At 36.3% G+C, this 19,961-nt stretch overlaps 1 protein-coding gene across 1 annotated transcript in view; it reads left to right on the forward strand.

Annotated features, from left to right (window-relative positions):
* Nucleotides 1-3,858: 3,858 nt before the first annotated feature.
* The window catches only part of LOC145254616 (protein-glutamine gamma-glutamyltransferase K-like), a gene marked incomplete at its 5' end in the record, with an annotated part of 58,167 nt that continues 42,064 nt past the window's right edge, over nt 3,859-19,961 (forward strand). Inside the window, 3 exons of the mRNA XM_080113227.1 lie at nt 3,859-4,019; nt 9,692-9,874; nt 16,127-16,405. Coding sequence (XP_079969353.1) covers nt 3,859-4,019; nt 9,692-9,874; nt 16,127-16,405 — 623 coding nt within the window. The remainder of the gene's footprint in view (nt 4,020-9,691; nt 9,875-16,126; nt 16,406-19,961) is intronic.

A 19,961-nucleotide genomic window follows, 5' to 3' on the forward strand; every position in this document is an offset into this window, starting at 1 on the left:
AATTATTTTATTACTCAACATTTAATTAAAAAAGCGTTTAATCATTAAAAAAAAGAAAGCAATTTACATTTACTTATATATATATATATATATATATATACTAGCATTTCGGCCCGGCGTTGCCCGAGTGTTTAGAGGTGTAGATGACAATTGGGTGGTCTTCTTTTTTTTCTTTTTTTTTTTTTTTTACAATTAATAAAAAATATCTAAAATTACAAATAAACCCTAAAATATTACATTCATTTAAATACTAGCAGGGAGACCCAACGTTGCCCAGGATTGAATTATTATTATTTTTATTTATTTATTTATTTATTTATTTATATTTTTTTTTGTAGTTTTGACCTTGCCGAACAAGTTCATTTATTTTTATAGTTTTGACATTGTTTCATTGTTACAGTTTAGTTATTTTGGGTTTTGTGTACATTGATTAACAATATAATTGTTTTATTACTTAATATTTAATTAAAAAAAACGTTTATTTTATTACTTAACATTTAATTAAAAATGTTTAATTATTTTTTTACTTAACATTTAGTTAACGTTAATTTAATTGCTCAACATTTAATTAAAAACGTTTAATTATTTTATTACTCAACATTTAATTAAAAAAGCGTTTAATCATTAAAAAAAAGAAAGCAACCCTTTTTTTTTTTTCTTTTTGAAGTCGCCTGACATGAACTTGTGGGTTTAAACAACCATCTGTCTGAAACATTATCATGTCCAGTGTTGCAACCTTATAGATTTATTTATAATAATAACTAGGGCTAGGACAACGCTATATTCTTTTCATTGTTTTGACTCTCTAGTGTGTATCCAGTGATATGTTATATGATTTTATAGAAAGTAATGTGGTTCTCGGTTGATTAACAGTATCTAACTATGGCGGATATATACTCGAGAGTCAAAACAACGAAAAGAATATTCTGTTGTCACAGCCTTAATAATAACAATAATAATATTATATATGTATAATTATGTACTTATTACTTCATATAATATCTATTATTTATAAATAACAGTTGCCATATTGTGTTAAATTCTATCAATTTGGTTGGAAAAACTGTCGATTTCACCAGTTTCAATGGTAATAAAGTTTTTATATGCGATCAGCCGAATAAGGAGTGTACATGTTTCGCTTTTTATTTTAGCTGATGGCACCCAATTCATGACTTCTTTAAAACTTTTTTTTAAGTCACTACTATATATTGGGTACAATATAATAATCAGTTGAGTATTAAATGGGAAGTCTGCATAAATTAAAATATTATATTTAACCGTATTTTATAGCTGGATGATGTCAGGAGATATGTTAATAAATTGGCTCTATACTAATAAATATGAAATTTGCATGAACTGAAATATCAGATTTAAACATTTTATGATGGAGTACTATCAAAACGTTTGCTAAAAAATTTTTCTAGGTTAAATAAACAGGTAATTGACTAACTCTACTTTACTATTTTGGCTATGAGTAAAGTTTAGTATCTGTTCTGACGCTAAACTTCATTTTTTTTTTTTCTGTCCTCGGTCGGTGAAGGACAGATCTTTCTAAACTGAAATTTATAAATTTATTTTTGTCCTAATCCAGAATGCCTCGATTTTAAAGGTGCTAGATCTCTCTCTCTCTCTCTCTCTTCCACCGCCTCCACACATTAAAATCAACGCTGTGTCTAAACCTGCTCTCATGGGGAGATGATAAATAAGGATTAAATGACAATATTCTCAAGTCTAGCAATTCATTGTTTGGGAAAATATAAAAATTTTCATGACTATTGTAATTAGAACTTGACCTATAAAAAAAGATTTATGTAAATCTTAAGTACCCTCCCTAACCCTCTCTCTGTCCAGGGAAGAGATTGGGGGGGTGAGGGGGGGTAAAATAAAGTGAAACTTTTCTTTAAGGTCGCTGTAATAAAATTGTAATAAAAAATCCTTCCATATGGAGAGTTTTAGACATTTATGCGAGGGAGATCTGATATTGTCTGGACTAGTGGTTCCCAACCTTATTTACATTGTGGAACACTGTTGAGTTCTTTTAATTCTAGCGACACACCTATCACCAAAAAAAATATATTTTCTACTCGATAAAGTAACAAACAAAGATTTTATAAGAATAATTTTTATTTACATAAATCACATAAATCAAAATAATCTATATTCAATACCTGGTATCATGTAAGTTCCTGGACAGGGGTAAGTTTCACAATTACCCAGAAACTTTTGTGTCCAACTGTGAAATTTAAGGAAGTCGATTAAATCAAACAACTATGAACCTTCTTTTTCTATATAAAGAGCAAACGTCTGTGTGTGTGTCTGTCCACTAAAAACTTTAGTCATCTACATCGAACTGGCACAAACGCAGTATTATTAGAAAGACCGGTCTCTCAGACATATAATATAAAAAAAAATTGGAAATAAATCATCAATTATTTTATCGTATAAATCTCGTTCTGTTCAAAATAAAATATACTTATCTAAATACTCTGATTAATATAGTTTCAGAATAATATCTGGTCTATTGCCAGAACCCTTTTAGGAGTTTGTGACTTATTCATATTCTATGGATGTCTGGCACAAATGGGGACCCCACAATATTATTGTACTAATTGCACAATTCTTGCCACAAAAATTTCACGCGCAGGCACCCTCACCGTGAGTATCCATAGACTGTCAAGACTGAAGGAAGCCTTCATATCGACAAAATAACAAAAATATAACAGGTGACCCCCCCTTCCCCCAAATTTAACATCTAGAATAAGAAAAACAATTGTTTAAAAACTTATACGGAAGCAGTAACTTGTCATGGTTATAGATTTTTTTTGGTAGAAGAATTCTAGATATCTGTTTATTACATTATATCTTAATTTTAATTTTTGTAAAGAGACAAAATACTGTTTTGTTAAAGGAATTGATTTTTCACCCTGCCTTTACATACATACATACATACATACATGCATACATACATACATGCATGCATACATACATACATACATGCATACATGCATACATACATACATGCATACATACATACATACATGCATGCATACATACATACATGCATGCATACATACATACATACATACATACATACATACATACATACATGCATGCATACATACATACATGCATGCATACATACATACATACATGCATGCATGCATGCATACATGCATGCATGCATACATACATGCATACATACATACATGCATACATACATACATACATACATACATGCATGCATGCATGCATGCATGCATACATACATACATACGGAAACACGTTTGAATTTATTTAATTACTTGATTTAGCAGATGCTCGTTTTAATGAGGTAAAGTTTGACTGTGGGATTTCATTTACAGCTGAACGCTTCCCCCCCCCCAAGACTTTATAGGAAAAAGACTCCCACATGCGGTGAGCGACAAATATTGAATATTTATCTTCCCGAAATCGAGCAGATTAAATAGACAGGCGAGCTTTGTTGTTAACTGTGAGATATTACGATTTATATGTGATATAAAAAGTTTTTAAAAGTTGTGAACCGACTGACCGCTTCTCTGAAAGAAGCTTTTGTAGACACACAGAAAAAGCGAACACACATACATACATACATACATTTTCGCTTTTATATTTATAGAAGAGATATATATATATATATATATATATATATATATATACACAAACACACACACGCATTTTGACAGAACAGATATTACACTTTGATTCTAGCACGATACATGTAGTGGTCGGAAATTGTTTTTTAATTATTGAAGGAAATATAACTATCCATTTTCTACACATCCAGTCATTGGAGATGTCTGCTTTCGATTTGCCCGAATAAATGTTAACATAAACTAGTAGTAAATACGATTGTTTTTCACTTAAATTTTCCAGGTATTCGAGGTGGCTAAAACGCCAAAAGGCTCTTGCGAAGGAACTTGAAGGAAGAGTGGAAGATATTTCGGATGATGAATTCCGAAGCAAAGACGAAACTTTGCATGATTGTGTATCGAAACATGGTCAGTAATAATTGTTTTTGTATTTATATTTATAAAAAACACAATTAATATCGCTATATATTAGGGGTGTACTGATTAATTGGCCAGTAATCGGTAATCTGCCTAATTAGTCACTTTATCGATTAATCGGTAATTTGTCAGTTTGCCAATTAATCTGTGAATTAATTACTTTTCTCTTTCCTATTAAATTTAAAATGAGTCCTCAGTTAGCTTTGACACATTAACATAGTAACTTGTAATTTTACTTAACATTTAATTATCTGGCCACTGTTATGGCTTTTTGCCTTTATTGACTAAAAATACAAAGTACAATTTCCAATTCTTAAATGAATATAATTAAAGAATTAGTTAAGAAAAAATTACAAACCAACTACAAAGTACAAATTGTAAATCTTTAACTGAATAATTATAAGCTGAAGTTCTGCACCTGTTGTTACTGCTCTACTTCCTCTTCTATTCTTGCTGCCTGCCTCCTCTGCTCATAGTCTCCTCAGTATTTAAAGTTGAATACTTTTAAGTTGTAATGTAGAAACATTAGAGTTTCTCTGCTTCACATATATACCATGAAAAAGTCCTGATTAATGTTTACCAGATAAAAATATGCTGTTATTCTGAAAAACGCCCAAGTTCGTTTGTTTATTTTAAAACCAGTAAACATTAATCAAAAGGAACTTTTCTGGGCATTCAACGTAAAGCAGAACGGTTCACACCAACTTGAAATAAATCATTTGTAAACAATTACAGCGTTAACTTGAACAAAGCCAATACAAAAATAAAATAAAGATGTTAAAACAATAAAATAAAAATATTACTTATGCAGAGAACTTTTTGGAAACCGATTTCTTAACATGTGGAGGAGAGGGTGTTTTTCTAACTAGTCTGTACTTTCACCTAACAATTTAATAAACAATACAAAACAAGTGATTTGTGTCACAACCATTGGAAAAGGACAACTGAAGTTTATTTCTGTATGTGTTTGACTGGGGAAGGGGTTGATTGAACCACCTCAAATGGACGAATGTGATCAGTGCCAAGTGAAGAATTCAACAGAATCACAAAGAAATACCAATTGTATAAAGAGCTCTATTGTTGATAACATGCAGCTCTCTCTTTCATTAAAATTAAATTGATGTTGAACATGTAAACCAATCCCCAACCACACTTCTCCTGAATCGGCACTGTTTGAGTCCAGTGGCAAGGAAAAGTTCAGGACAACTGGAAACGATGCTGAGATAAGCAGAGAGCATATACAGCTGGTGAATTTCAAAAATGCAGTCTGAACGTTTTGGAGTATGCATAAGAGATTCAAGGAAGGCAGGGAGTGTGAGAGGTGTGGGAGGAGTAAGGAAGTCAGAACACCAGAGTTGATTGGCCAAATAAAGAATTTCATGGATACGAACCGTCGTGTATCTATAGAGGCACAGTTTAATGTTGTGTGAGAAGTGTACACCCAATTATTCACGAGAAACTGAAGATGCGGAAGATTTGTGGGAAGTTTGTCCGCAACTCCATCCTTGTCACAGCCTATTTGACCAAGATGGCCATCAACACTGTTCCTCACCCTCCCTATAGGTCAGATCTTGCTCCTTGTGACTTTTGGTTATTCCCTAAGTTCAAGGAAAACCTTAGAGGCTGTCATTATGAGACAATTGAGATGAAAGAGGCTGTGATGCAGGTTACTGACACGCTCACAGAAGAGGATTTCCATAGGGTTTTCTAGAATTTGTTGAAATGGTACAAGTGCATTGCAGCCGGAGGAGATTACTTCAAAGGGGACGAGAGTTTCATGTGTGTACTATCAATAAAAGTGACCATATGAAAAAAAAGTTTGGAAACTTACTGAAGGCATCTCGTACATTTATTTTGACTGTTCATTCGAACATGTTAAACGTATACATACATTGACAAATGACAACACCGAAATATATTTATTTTTTTACTATTTTTAACTGATTTTTTTACCCCAAACAAGGCACAAACCCACTTACTCATGAGGGGCTACTATTTGAGACCAGGTTTGCAGGAATACTATTTAGGGAGTTGGGCAGCGATATGCCTATTCACATTACACTTGAACTTCTGCATGTCAGTACAGTCAGGGAAGCAGTCTGAGGGGAAAAAGCTATTCAAGTAGAAGGCTTTACGGCATCTAGGGATCTCCAGTGTAGGGGTGGGATTTTGTTGCTTGTCAGGTGTGCTATTGTAGAACAGGCACAAGAATGCCATGTTTTATTGATGGAACAGATGTTGAAGCTTAGATGACAGTTCCAGACCTATCAGGTGAGCGACTCTCTTTTGAACTCTGTTCAGGAGTGAGAGACTAACAGCAGATGCGCCAGCCCAAATGTGACAACAATACTCTATACATGGGTGAATGGTAGCCTTGTAGAGGTGCAAGATACTTTCAGGCATATGTAACTGTCTACCACAGTAGAGAGAGCCCACCTCCCCACACGGGAGGACCTTTGTGGCCTTCGGGCCAAGATCAAAGTGTAGTATCTGTTCCGGCAGATGCTGCACTTAAGATAATTTGTACCAGTCAATGGAGGGGAAACCCTCTATACTGGGACAATTATTATTTTTGGTAACCAGAGTGCCCCCTTTTTGTCTACTTTTAGGGGAGCTGGTTTTTACCTCACATTAAAAACGGCCTTGTGCCTAATTTGCTCAGTGGGGGAGCAAATAAATACCATCTGTTCCGGCAGATACTGCAAGCTATGACTAGCAAAGACCAGATGTGGGGGCAACCCCACATGTCTGACCTTTAACCAGCTCCCATTTCCCACCTCTCGGGAGCTGGTCCCCTTTTCCCATTCCCCCTCCCTTCACTCCTCACATTAAAAATCGGCCTTGTGCCTAATTTGCTCGGTGGGGGAGCAAATAAATACCATCTGTTCCGGCAGATACTGCAAGCAAAGACCATATGTGGGGGCGACCCCACATATAAGACCTTGGTCAATGTAGGGGCAACCCTTCATACCAATTGTCACTATCCATCTCCCCTACTCCCCGGGGAGTTGGTCCCCATTTCCCCTTCACTCCTCACATTAAAAATCGGCCTTGTGCCTAATTTGCTCGGTGGGGGAGCAAATAAATACCATCTGTTCCGGCAGATACTGCAAGCAAAGACCAGATGTGGGGGGAAACCCCACATACCTGACCTTTAACCAGCTCCCATTTCCCAACTTTCGGGAGCTGGTCCCCTTTTCTCTTCCCCCTCCCCTGCATTCCTCACATTAAAAATCGGCCTTGTGCCTAATTTGCTCGGTGGGGGAGCAAATAAATATCGCCCACCTTCTTTACAAGATTTTATCTTCTAATGAATATAATGTATATACGTTAAGTTAATATTTATTGTAATGTCCATTTTTATGAAGTGCTTGGCTGTGGCAGAATGGTTACACATATAAAGGCCATTCTAGTTATTATATTTGTATACAACTCTGCAAGACATTGTAAGTTCTACATCATGCTAAGGTTGTGTTTATCCCAGGTTCCAAAATGCGGAAACTATATTTTTCATGCTAACTTGTCCAACTTTCCCAGTTTGACTCCAAACTCTAAATGAAAACTTTACGTGTCTCCTCTAACTATCTCATTACATTATTAGTCTCCCAGCTTCCAAACGCAGAGACAATATCTTCTGTGCTAACTTGTCCAACTCTCCCCTCTGACTCCAAACTCTAAATGTTTCAAAATTTATCTCCCTTTTATTACGTCATTAATACACGTAGCATTAAGATCACCTGATGCCATTACTAAATCATCTTTCCACGTTTGTATTAACATTTCTGATGCATATTCTAAGGTAAATATTTTTTGTAAAAATACCTAATTCATCTCCATACATATTTTCTAAATATTCTATTTTCCTAACATCAATAACGAACATAATAATAATCATTCAGGTTATTTGGCATCCCCTGGCAGTACTCTATATAAGTCTCTCACCCTTAGACAGGATCGAAAATAGAGTCACTAATCTAATAGGTTTCACACTATTGGCCACGCTCCAACTCCTGTCCCATCTCCACAATATTTCACCACTACGTTTGTTTTACAAGTGCTTTAATGGAATGTGCTTGATGTAAATACCCTTGACAAGCCTGTTTAGCAACAAAATCCAATTTCTTCACTGTAAAGGTTTCTATTCTAATAGCTTCTTCTCTCAGACTCCTAGACTTTATAATTCCTTGCCTGTTTCCTGCTTTCCTGACTGTACTAACATGCAGAAGTTTAAATGTAATGTTAACCAACATCTCGCTCATCTCCTTACACAGTCCCCTACAAACAGGGCTTTATGTTGCAAGTGAAACAGTCGCATGTGCAAATGATGTTTTTTATTCAAGTGGAAATAATAAAATGTGTACCTTTTTGACAATTGTGTTTTTTTTTTTTTTTTTTTTTTGTTTGTTTTTTTTTCACCGACAAGTTTCCAAAACTTTTCAACCTTTCTTTTTTTTTTTTTTTTTTTTTTTTTTTTTAAATAAAATAAGCAAAGTCAAATTATACTACTTGTATTGATTGGACTATTGTTATCTTGAGTGTTATTTATGCAACGTTTCGGTCGGATTAGCCTTCAACCATTCTCAGGCAGGTTGGTTGTTTGGAAAAGAAAGGAGGCAGCACATATGCTAAAAAAAGAAAAATTACTAAACAAACCAAGCCTAGAAATTAGCATTCTGGAGCCTCTAATTTCAATTTTTTTTTTTTTTTTTTTTTTTTTTGAAATTAGGAGCTCCGGAATGCTACTAATTTAAAAAAAAAAAAAAAAAAAAAAAAACATTGTACACCCTTAAAATTTCAGCGATGGATGGGAAATAATCCCCTGTTGAGCTTTATTAGAGTTGCCTCCTCTTCATTAACCAATTTTTCATAAATACGAAACAATAGCTATAAAACACAGACTAACTCGAAGAATACGAAAATATTTAGTTGTCAAAGGTCAACTAAAGATAAATTTATCCGTAGAGCTCTGTTGAAAATTATTTTAACGTTACAGTTGATGTAACCTCTGACCTTCTTTAGGTGTATCTTGTTGAACTTGGGAACCCTTTATTTAATCCACGAGTTAACATAATCCAAAATAGCCCCTTACATCTAAATGGCAGGATTAGGGTTAGAGTTAGGGCAAGAGCCAAATAATTAAAAAAAAAAAAAAAAAAAATGAAAATTATTATTGTTGTATATTAATTTATTTTTATTTCGAACTATTAGTCTCATCTTTATTACTTGTTTTTCATCTTTTATTGGTTTGTTTGTTCGCAACGTTTCGGCCAACTATTCCTCTGGCCTTCGTCACTTGGCCTTCGTTTACTTGGCCAAAATGTGGTGAGACGACAACAACTACGGATGGCAGTGATTGCTGAGAATGCAGTTAGGAGATTCGAAGTTCCTATCCGTCGCGGTTACCACCTGACGAAGGCCAGAGGAATAGTTGGCCGAAACGTTGTGAATAAGCAACAACCAATAAAAGATGAAAAACAACAACTAATAAAGATGAGACTAAATAAGAATAAATTAATATATATAAAGCTCACCTCAAAAAACGAATTCCAATTAAGGAATAATATATATATATATATTATTGTTGTATTTTAATTTGGGATAACTGTCTAAACATGTGGTCATTTCATTATGGAAATTTTTTTTTTTTTTTTTGTCTTTTAAAGCTGAAACCCTAAAGGTGGCATCCGTCGATTTCCATTGTGAATTCAATCGAAAACGCCATCATACGTCTGAGTATGATCAACAAGACTTGATTGTCCGTCGAGGAAGTTCTTTCTTCTTGAGTTTTACGTTTCAACGAAGCATCAAGCCTGATCAGGACCTGGTGGTCTTGCAGCTGGTCACAGGTCAGTAAACATCATTTGCAAATATGAGGACCGTTCCAAAAGTAAAGTCTCCTTTTTTTTTTTTTTTTTTTTTTTTTTTTTGACTCAAAAAGTTAAAGAGCTACAAAGACGAGGAGTCATACCAATAAAAAGAGCCTCAGAATTTATTCACCATTCTCAATGCACTTTTTTTCCAGCGATGAACGATGGCTGTGCATCGACGTTCGGAATGCGCTTTGTCATAAGTGTCATTCTAAAACTAAAGCTCCCTATTTTTTTTTTTTATCTCACAAAAGTTTAAGAGCTACAAAAGCAGGAATAGTACTTTTAAAATGAGCAAGCTTTTGTGCTCTAAAATAGATTTTTACTACATAGTCACCATCATTCTCAATGCATTTTGTCAGCAATGAATGATAACTGTACACATTTTTTAATCATATACTCTCCGCTTATTAAAACCTGGAGGCCAATCAAGGATCAGGATTAATGGATACCATGATGAAATGTACTGTAGCTTTTACATGTTCACATTCGGGACCCACACGTTGTATGCAGACAGTCACAAGGCAACAACAGACAAGGAAAGAATTTGACTATTTTTGATCAATGAAACAAGATATTTATTTCCAGAACCTTGTTCTTGTCTTTTGTTCAAAATTCCTCTCACACTCCAATGTGTATAACAAGACTCTACTGTGTCGAATACATGATACTCCGTCTTTGTCCAGCCATGTTTAGATCACGTCTTTTCCGGTCGTTCTCGGCCATGTGTATAACATGGCTATCTCTGTCCTGTCTCAAGCCTCAAAGGTTCATGTTTTTCTTTTTTTATAAATATTTTTCTTCCGTGAACTCACCTCACACACAACTCTGTATTTGCATACGTTGACTGTTGCTGCTATAAACTTGTCCACGCTCGGTTACAGAAATTAGATAAGTTAATTTATTTAAGATGCCAGTTCAGGGCCTATCAGATTGGCGGCTCTCTTTTGAACCTTGTCTAGGAGCGAGAGACTAGTAGCAGATCCACCAGCCCAAATGTGACAGCAATACTCCATACATGGGCGAATGGTTGCCTTATAGAGGTACAGGATACTTTGGGTGTTAGTAGTTTTCTAGCACGGTAGAGAGAGCCTACCTCCTTCTCAGCGGCCCTGGCAATGCTTTCAATATAATTGTTCCGACTCATATTTCCTGTGAACGTTAGGCCAAGGAGTTTGAAAGATGTACTCTCAGATAAAGAGTCACTGGCCATTGCTATTGGTGGCAGAGAAGGTTTCTTGTAATTATTGAAGGAAACCACTTTAGTCTTGGCAGCATTGAATGTGACCATCCATTTTTGTCCCCATTCCACTACAGATTGGAGGTCATCCTCTAGTGTTTTTGTAATTTCTTTAGATATGTAGATATGTGTTCATTTGTTTTCCTGTTATGCCTGTTATAGAGTATGGTGTCATCAGCATATATACCCATCTCAGTCAGTTCTGTCGGGGAGGTCATTTATGAATATTAGGAACAATAGAGGTCCAAGGATAGACCCTTAAGGCACTCCCGCATTTATATCATATTGTTTAGATGTATGACCGTCGAGGACAACCTGGATTTTTCTCTTATCCAAGAGGGATTAAATTATGCTAAGTATTCTACCAGTGATACCGTATGATCTAATTTTCCTGAGGAGACGCTCATGTCATACCCTGTCAAAAGCCTTAAATATATCTAGAGCTACCGCTCTACCCTCCCCTGCTTTGTCCAGTGAATGGTATATACATTCAGAGATTACAGTGAGGATGTCTGCTGTGGGACGGGCTTGTCTAAATCCATATTGTTGGTCAGTCAGAAGTTTAGCATCTGTAAGGTGATGGACTAGAGCATGGTTAATTATAGTCTCAAAAAGGCGAAAAGTGGGAGGAGGCTAATGGGGCGATAATTTGCTGGGTCAGTTCTTTCGCCAGAATTCTTGAATACTGGTACCACAGAAGCAGTTTTCCAACAGCTCAGAAAGCAAGATTCATTAAGGCATTTGTTGTAGAGTTTGGAGAGAACTGGAGCTACTTCGGCTGAGCACTTTTTTTAATAGCACAGCTGGGATGAGATCAGGTCCACATGCTTTTGAAGTGTCAAGGTTTTTTATGATAGCATGCACCTGAGCAGGGGTGATTTTTAGATCGTCTAGCGTGGCGCCTGTCCACAAAGGAAAGTCAGGTAGGGGGTGGTTGGAAGGGTCCAGTGTGGAGTTTGAGGCAAACCGACTGGCAAGCATGTTAGCCTTCTCTGTTGCTGAGCAAACAACCTTGTGATTGTTGGTTAGGGGGGGGAGGATTGTTGATTGCCCATTATTTACTACACTGTTATAGATTTTCCAGAAGTCTTGAGTTCCTAATTTTTGTGCTTCGATGCATTTTTTAGTGGTTTCAGTAAATTCTCTCTTAGCTGTTGCTATTTCTTTCTTAACGTTATTCTAGCTTCTATATACTTCTGTTTGTTTGAACTGGACTTATGTCAGTTAAATCTGCGATATGCATGCTGCCTTTGAGCAATGGTAGTTGCGCAAGTCGAAGTAAACCATTGGGGAAAGTGGGGCTTGCTATAAAATTTCTGCATGGGAACATGTGCTTCAATTGCTGTTTTGAACCATTCAGTGGTCTGATTTGTGCACTGTTCAGCAGGAAGAGAAAATATATTTCCCCATGGGGCATCTCTGATAAGATCTCTGATGGCTTCCCAGTCGCCTTTTTATAATACCTCATTGTTTTGAGCACTGGCTCTTCAGTTTTGGGTCTAGAGTTTAGGGCGATTTCGACCATTATCACTGCATGATCAACGTTCCCGAGTGGGCTGTCAGCATTTGTTATACAATCATTGGGAACTGTGGTCAGAAACAGATCTAGAAGTGATGCGTGTTGTTCTTGTTGGTCAGAGAAACGGGTTGGAAACGTAACCATTTGTGACAGGGAGTGAGATATAGAGAAGCTATGTGTTGTGTTGCCCGCTGCATCTGTGTAAGTAGAGAATCCAAGCCAGTTTTTGTGGTGGACATTATAAAGTCACCAAATACATGTACTTGTGCGTTAGTGTCGAGGGAGAGTGCTGTGTCTATGCTGTCAGAGACTTTGTTTATTATGGTGCAGTCTTGAGTCGAGTCTAAAGCACATAAAGGCTTGATCGTCTGATTCTAGGTTTGTTTCTCTAGTCAAGTGGAGGGTATTACGAATGTGGACTCCAAGTCCGTCTGTCAGTCCTTACGGCAGAGTGAGAGATATCCAGGCATGTTAAAGTAGTTAGAGGGGATGGAGGAGTGTAGGTTAGTCTCACTTAGTGCTAAGATATCCGGGGTATTTGTTAGGAGAAATGCTTCAACATCAGCTAAATTAGTTCTAAACCCACGGATGTTCGTTAATGCAAGCCTCAAGGGAGTAGGCAAGTTGGATTTGCTTGACCCTTAGCCTGGTTTAAGCTTATTTTTTTATTGTACTGTCATCATGTTTTTAAAGAGTTTCATTTGGTTAGGGGAAGCTGAACAAGAGGTTATGCAGAGTATTAGACATGCAACACCAGTAGACCATCAGCTGACCATTCTTCAACTAGGACTGTGGCCTCAGGAACGCCCATCGGGGATGAGTGCAGAGTCCCTTTCCATGCGTGACATGGCATTACAAACATCCTGATATTATACAACTGTTGATGGAGCAGCCGCTCTAAGCGCTACCAAAGAGTTAGGTCTCCTGTACTACCAGTCAGAAACAGCAGCCAGGAACTGTCAATCTGGTACCCTCAACCCATCAGAAGAAGGTCAACCCAATCTAATTGCACAGCCATATGTGGTACTCAACACTCCCAAGTGCCCAGTTTTGAGGGGTGGGATGTGTCGGGGTGGGGAAAACGGCATTCATTGCCTTAGACAAGAAACAAGATCTACCACTGAGTGTTTCACCAAAACTCTGTGATAGCGTCTCTGCGCCTGACTAAATAGGCAAAGAAGGAGTATGGAAGCCGGGCGATAGACAGAACCTATCTACTCCTTAAGCAGTTTAGGTTTGCAGACCGGTAATTTGTTTGAGTCACCAGCTCTAGGAAGGTTGCCTCCAAAACTGGAGAGGCCTCCCTCCCATTAGGTTTAGTTTCAGAGTTTTCCTTCTCTTAGACGGATGATCTGGGAAGATCTACTGGGTCTATCAGCCCCAAGAGGGTTTGTTCCGTGCCTGGGTCCTAATCTAGGTATTTCTGCGAGCCCGCGTAGTTAGTTAATGTTACAGGGTTAGTTTGTAGAGGTTATATATCTACTGAATAGTTACACTCCTCAAAGTGATTTAGGGACATCACTATTTCATTGTTACTAAAAAAAAGCTCATGCAGTGGAAGCAATTATTTGAGTAACTATTTAGAAAGGCATTAGTGTGGATTAAGACTTTTAGATTTTTAAATTTTTTATTTTATTTATATGTTAGCTTAGGTACAGGATAAAATTACAGTGTGAGTAGGTATTAGGAATTGAGCTAAGAATTTTGCCCAGTCTCTGTATATTTTAGATTACAGGAGGGTTAAGATGTAGGTGCCGTACACTACGGGTGTAACTGGAGGTAAATTTTAACTCTTGGCGTATTCCGTATGTATAATTAAGTAAATAGATATTTGGGCAAGTTTTCAGTAGATGCGAATAGAAAGAAGTTGTAGGTGTTAAGTGTGTTTCTACCATTGAAGGAAGATAATTTCAGTTTTCATTAAAGAGTCATCGAGCGTTTTGCATAACAAGGAGTATCGGATTTAGTTTTGTATTAATCGTTGCAAAACCATCTAGGAAGACGCATTGTTATGTAATGAAGTTCGCTTTGCATCTGAGTACATACTTTGGCTGGTAAGTACCAAACTGGATAAGAATGAACTCTAATGCATGTCTTAGAGGTAGAAATGTTTCTCTGCGGTTGTGCACACATTTGTTCTAAGTAATATTAGAAAACTGACGTAAACGAATTTCAACGTTCGGCATTCCCAAACCACCTTTGGTCAGATAAAGATAACAGGTCCCGTGCCGAACCAAAGGAGCCTTACTACGTCATAAGAATGCAAATATCTGGCATCACCCGGGAATACAAAGCTACCTCAGCATAGTTCTAATGCTTCTTAATGGGGGATTATGTTACATAGGGAAAAATAGTTTAATGTTTAGAGATTTATGAAGAACCGTATCGGAATCGGGAATTCATCACGGAATCTCTAATTGTATCAGAATCGAGAATTTAATACGGACTCAGTAATTGTATTGAAATTGGGAAATATATTGGAATCGTCCTATCACTAATACGTACCATGAATTTTTTTTTTCTATGCTATGGTGTAAAAAAGAACGTGGGCGTGGCAATACTTACAGAGGATAAAGGATAAGGAATAGATTTGTGAATTGCAAACATCCATTCAGATCATTATTGTACTACAGTCTCAACCGCTGCGAGTACCTCGACCAATTTTGATCCAGGTAGAGGTTGAAGTCATATATGATATTGGAGATATTGCAATGAAATATTTAAAAAATAATTAATGGATTAGACAAAATGTGTACAGCTATGGTGACGGTTTATGAAAAGTATTTTTCACATGTGATTTGAAAACAGCCATGTTGTAGTCTACAGGGATGTAATTCCGTCATAATGTGTAATGTAGAGTTTTAGTGACAGCTTGGGTGGGGGGTAGAGCAGATTGTTAGCTTTCAAGAGACTAGGTTATTAACTTACAGAATACAGTAGCGTTTCATTAGGATTTAGTTTCAAGTAATGTTTTAGTTTGGGAAAAAAAATTTTTCTTCCATATTTAGCATGCAGGTTAGACAAAGGCAGTCGTATTATCAGTTATTATTAAGATTAAACATCCTCTTTTTGCTCATGAAAATTAAATTTGAATACAAGATTAAAACTCATCTCCTTTGCTCAGAAAACTTTTAAGAAAAAGCACCACACTATTTTCACAAATTTTTCCTGAATAGTTTTTGTTTTCCACAAAAGCTCTGCAGGCCAGATTAAAAACCTTGGTGACACAGATTTGGTCCGCAGGCCGTACTTTAGAGATCCCTGGACTAAGCAAAAGGGATGAGGTTTGGAGAGGGGTAGGGGAAAATGGGAGGGGGTCAAAAGAGAGTTTGATGGATATCAGTTTTAATTGAAATATGTTACATTTTTGCCCCTGGCAATGCAGGGTAGACCTGCTAGTTGAAATTAAGTCTGCTTTGATAAATTTTGATTTTATTTTTTTATTTTTTTTTATATACTTGTTGCTCTGTAGGTGATCGTCCCAAGCAAAGCAAAAGCACCATAAATCGTTTGACAGTTGTGGCACCCTCTGGGACCAAAGACAAGAAAGTCCAACGACATCTATGGCAAGCCAAATGTGTGGAACTGAAAGGATCCACCATCAAAATCGAAGTGACCCCTGCTGCAAATGCCTTTATTGGTGTCTACGATACTTTCTTGGAAACCAAAAATGTCAAAGATCCGGAAGATTCCATTGAGCGATATCAAGTTCAGGGAGATATCATTGTCCTCTTTAATCCTTGGTGTAAAGGTAAGTGATATCGATATTTTCTGTGATTACTGTTGAACAATAGCAATAGTGAACGGGGGTGTATTAAAAAAAAGTGCTAAAAATGTTATTTTCCACATCAGGTTATGTTAAGCGGAGAAAGTGGAAAATTCCATTAGAAATTAGTCAGTAGGGTACACAGTGGAACATTAAAATTGTCGCCTAAGAAAAGATGATATGATTCCATTTCCATTTGATGAAACCTGGTTTTCTATCTTTTTGTTGCAGACCATCTACTAGTTGGCCAGTTGCGTAGATAATCCCAACAGTGATAGGAGTGAAGCATTCTATCATGTCTTAAAGTGACACAATGTTCAACGAGCAAGATCAATGTGCCACTGTACACTCACCAATCCAAGTTATGACGACAGAACCATTGCCAGCACCCTAAAAATGCAAATTCAACGCTTGAGGGCACAGCTCAAGAAAGTTTTCAGCCACGGTTATGATCTTTGGTGTGGTTACAAGTGAGGGCCACATCATGTCACCTCACATTTTGAATTCGGCTTGAAAATCAATACTAAAGTGTACCTGGATGTGCTAAAGTGTGCGGTGATCCCCTGGTGCAATCAGATGGCTGCTGGCAGACCCTGGATGTAGCAGCAAGACTCTGCGTTGGCCCACAAGTCCAAAGAGACCCACGCTTGGCTTCAGAAGGAGTGCTACGATTTTGTACCCTTCTATCACTGTGCCCCCCCCCTCATCCTCCGACCTGAACTTGTTGGACTACTTCATTTGGTCATACATCAAGAACATCACCAACATGACCTCTCACAACACCAAAGCCAACCTGATCACTGCCATTTGCTAATTATTCGCTGAGCACCCGCCAGCGCTTGTAGAAAAGGCATGCTTCCAGTTCCGGACCCATTTCAAGGCAGTGATTGAGGCTGAAGGTGGCAACATTGAAAAGATGTGAGCTCTACTACATAATCAAGTTATCTGAATTAATTTTTTCAATAAAAGTTTTAAAATAAAGCTGTTCGTTGTTTTCTTTAGGTGACAATTTTATCGTTCTAACCTGTATTTGTTATAGTGCGTAAAAACGGTGTTAAAATCAGTATTTTCCACATTTGGTTATATTAAGCAGAGAATGTGGAAAATTCCTTTAAAAATGAATAGTGGACATGAGTGTATCAAAATAGTGTTTACAATGTTACAGAATGAAGATGTCATTCTAAAAACTATGCAAATATGTTGAATTTTTTTTTTTTTTTTTTTTTTCAATTAAAATCAAATTTTACAATTGTTAGCGATAAATAATAAAATAGCACTGTCTGTAAATCTCTGGTCAAATTTTGAATTTGACCACATTCTAAAAACCAGTCCTTTTCCTCACTAACTAATAAAATTTGCATTTCTTATTGTAAAAAAAAAAAATACTTGATCAATTTATCTGATGTTTGGAATGTGACATCTTTGTTCTGTGACAAGTGCATGCATCATAAAGCTTTGTATTTGCCGCATTTTTTAAGTTTTATTCTAAATAAGCACCAACATGCTTTCCCTTTTCCAATTCATATGTTAACAATCAATATTTTAACATTTCAAGAATTAATTCAAAATTAATAACCTTTGACATCAATCGTGTTTTTATTACATCAAAATGATTTGAAGGTGAATAATCTGTTGAAAAAAAACAAAAAAATACAACATATACAATTCTTATTTCCTTTAAGTAAATGCAGTCATATCTTGCTACAATGTGCAAACCGTTTCGATTATTATTATTAGGCAAAATGAAATCTACAGAACCCATAGAAATATCAAATAGAAATATACAAGATATATAATCCCACTAGGTCAGTCATCTAAGCCGAATATAGGGGACCCATAGGAACACCAAAAGGGCCAACCTGATCTTTTTTAATCCATTATTTTGCATCTCTTTATAATTTTCATTTCATCCTCTGATATATTTGAAGTAAGAGTTGCAAATTCCAATACTTCTTTGAAAAGCTCCTTGGTAATTGAAGGGTAGTAGCTTTAGTGTTTGGTAGAGTTTTCAAAGGTCAAATTGTTGAGCTTTGACCCATTAACAGCCAAATTTCTGTCCGTAAACCAATTAAAGATTTTCTCAAATCTCAATACCTCTGATGTCAAATCTCGAGTCTGTAGACCGAAAATTGAGTTATTTGGTATGGAAATGTGCGCGCACACACACACATTTTCACTTTTATATATATGTAAACTTTCTAGATGTTACCTTTAACCTCCCTAATAATACCTACGAACCATACACCAAAAATACATACCCCCTATATATACACCCTATGTCCAACCACCCCAATCACATTATTAAACATATCCCTAAATCAATAGAAAAAAGGCTTAGCACAAACTCATCTAACTCCAGCATTTTTAATCTACACAAACCCTTTGAAAATGCTTTAAAGGAATCTGGATATCCCAACCCTAATATCACATACTTGGACCCTAATAAACCCAACAATACAAATAGGAATAGCAGATCCCGCAAAGTCCTCTGGTTTAACCCTCCCTATAATAGTATGATAAAACCTAAATTAGGTAAAAAATTCTTCATGCTTCTTAACCATCACTTCTCCCTAGCAATATTCTACATAAAATCTTTAATAAGAACACTATTAAGCTTAGCTACAGTTGCAAAACTAATCTAGAAAATAAAATAAAAAAACACAACAATAAAATACTAAATAACCACAACTATAATAACAATAGTCAAAATAACTGTAACTGCCTTAACAAACCCCAATGCCCACTCCAACAAAATTGTCTCTCAACTAATGTGGTTTACATTGGCCTCTCAAGCACTACGTTCAAAGACAGATTTAGAGTGCATAAATGCTGCCTAAATAACCCCAACCACCCCAATAGTACTTCACTAACTAACCACTATCTACTACTTACCCGTAACAACCTCACCCCAATTATTAGCTGGGAAATTCTGAATAGAGCTAGTACCTGTAAATCACTATTTAGGCTTAACTGAAAAATTACTGATTACTAATTTTAGAGATAGACAAACTTCTAAATAAAAAAACTGAAACCTCACTTAATTGTACACATTATAAATCCCACCTCTTAAGTAACTTCTCACCCTTCTAGTAATACCTATAACCCACCCCTAAAATATAACACGGTACCGTTTGCATACAAATAACATAATTACACAATGATTGAATAACGCACAACTCAGTTGATCCTTAATTACACACCCCCTATTTACAACCGGAACTATATATTCCCCCATTCATTCTAAAAGAACCCCTCCACAGAACCTCCACCTATTTATCCTCATTTTAGCTGTATCTTTCTTTGCCTAACTCATTCCTGTACCCTCTTTTGCCTTACTCACTCCTTATTTCATTATTTAAAACCTAAATCCCAACCCTTATCACTTAACCCCTCCTAACTTTACCCCCTAAGCACCTTAACTAACAGCTCCTTAACCTGAATACAATACACTCATATACGACACCGCAGTCATATCTACCACACATTTACAACCCATAACATTTGGTAATATGTCTATCCTTATAAACTGCCAACCCCATCA

The sequence above is a fragment of the Euprymna scolopes genome, chromosome 30 (assembly GCF_053919585.1).
Source record: "Euprymna scolopes isolate OS-2025 chromosome 30, ASM5391958v1, whole genome shotgun sequence".
Lineage (NCBI taxonomy): Eukaryota > Metazoa > Mollusca > Cephalopoda > Sepiida > Sepiolidae > Euprymna > Euprymna scolopes.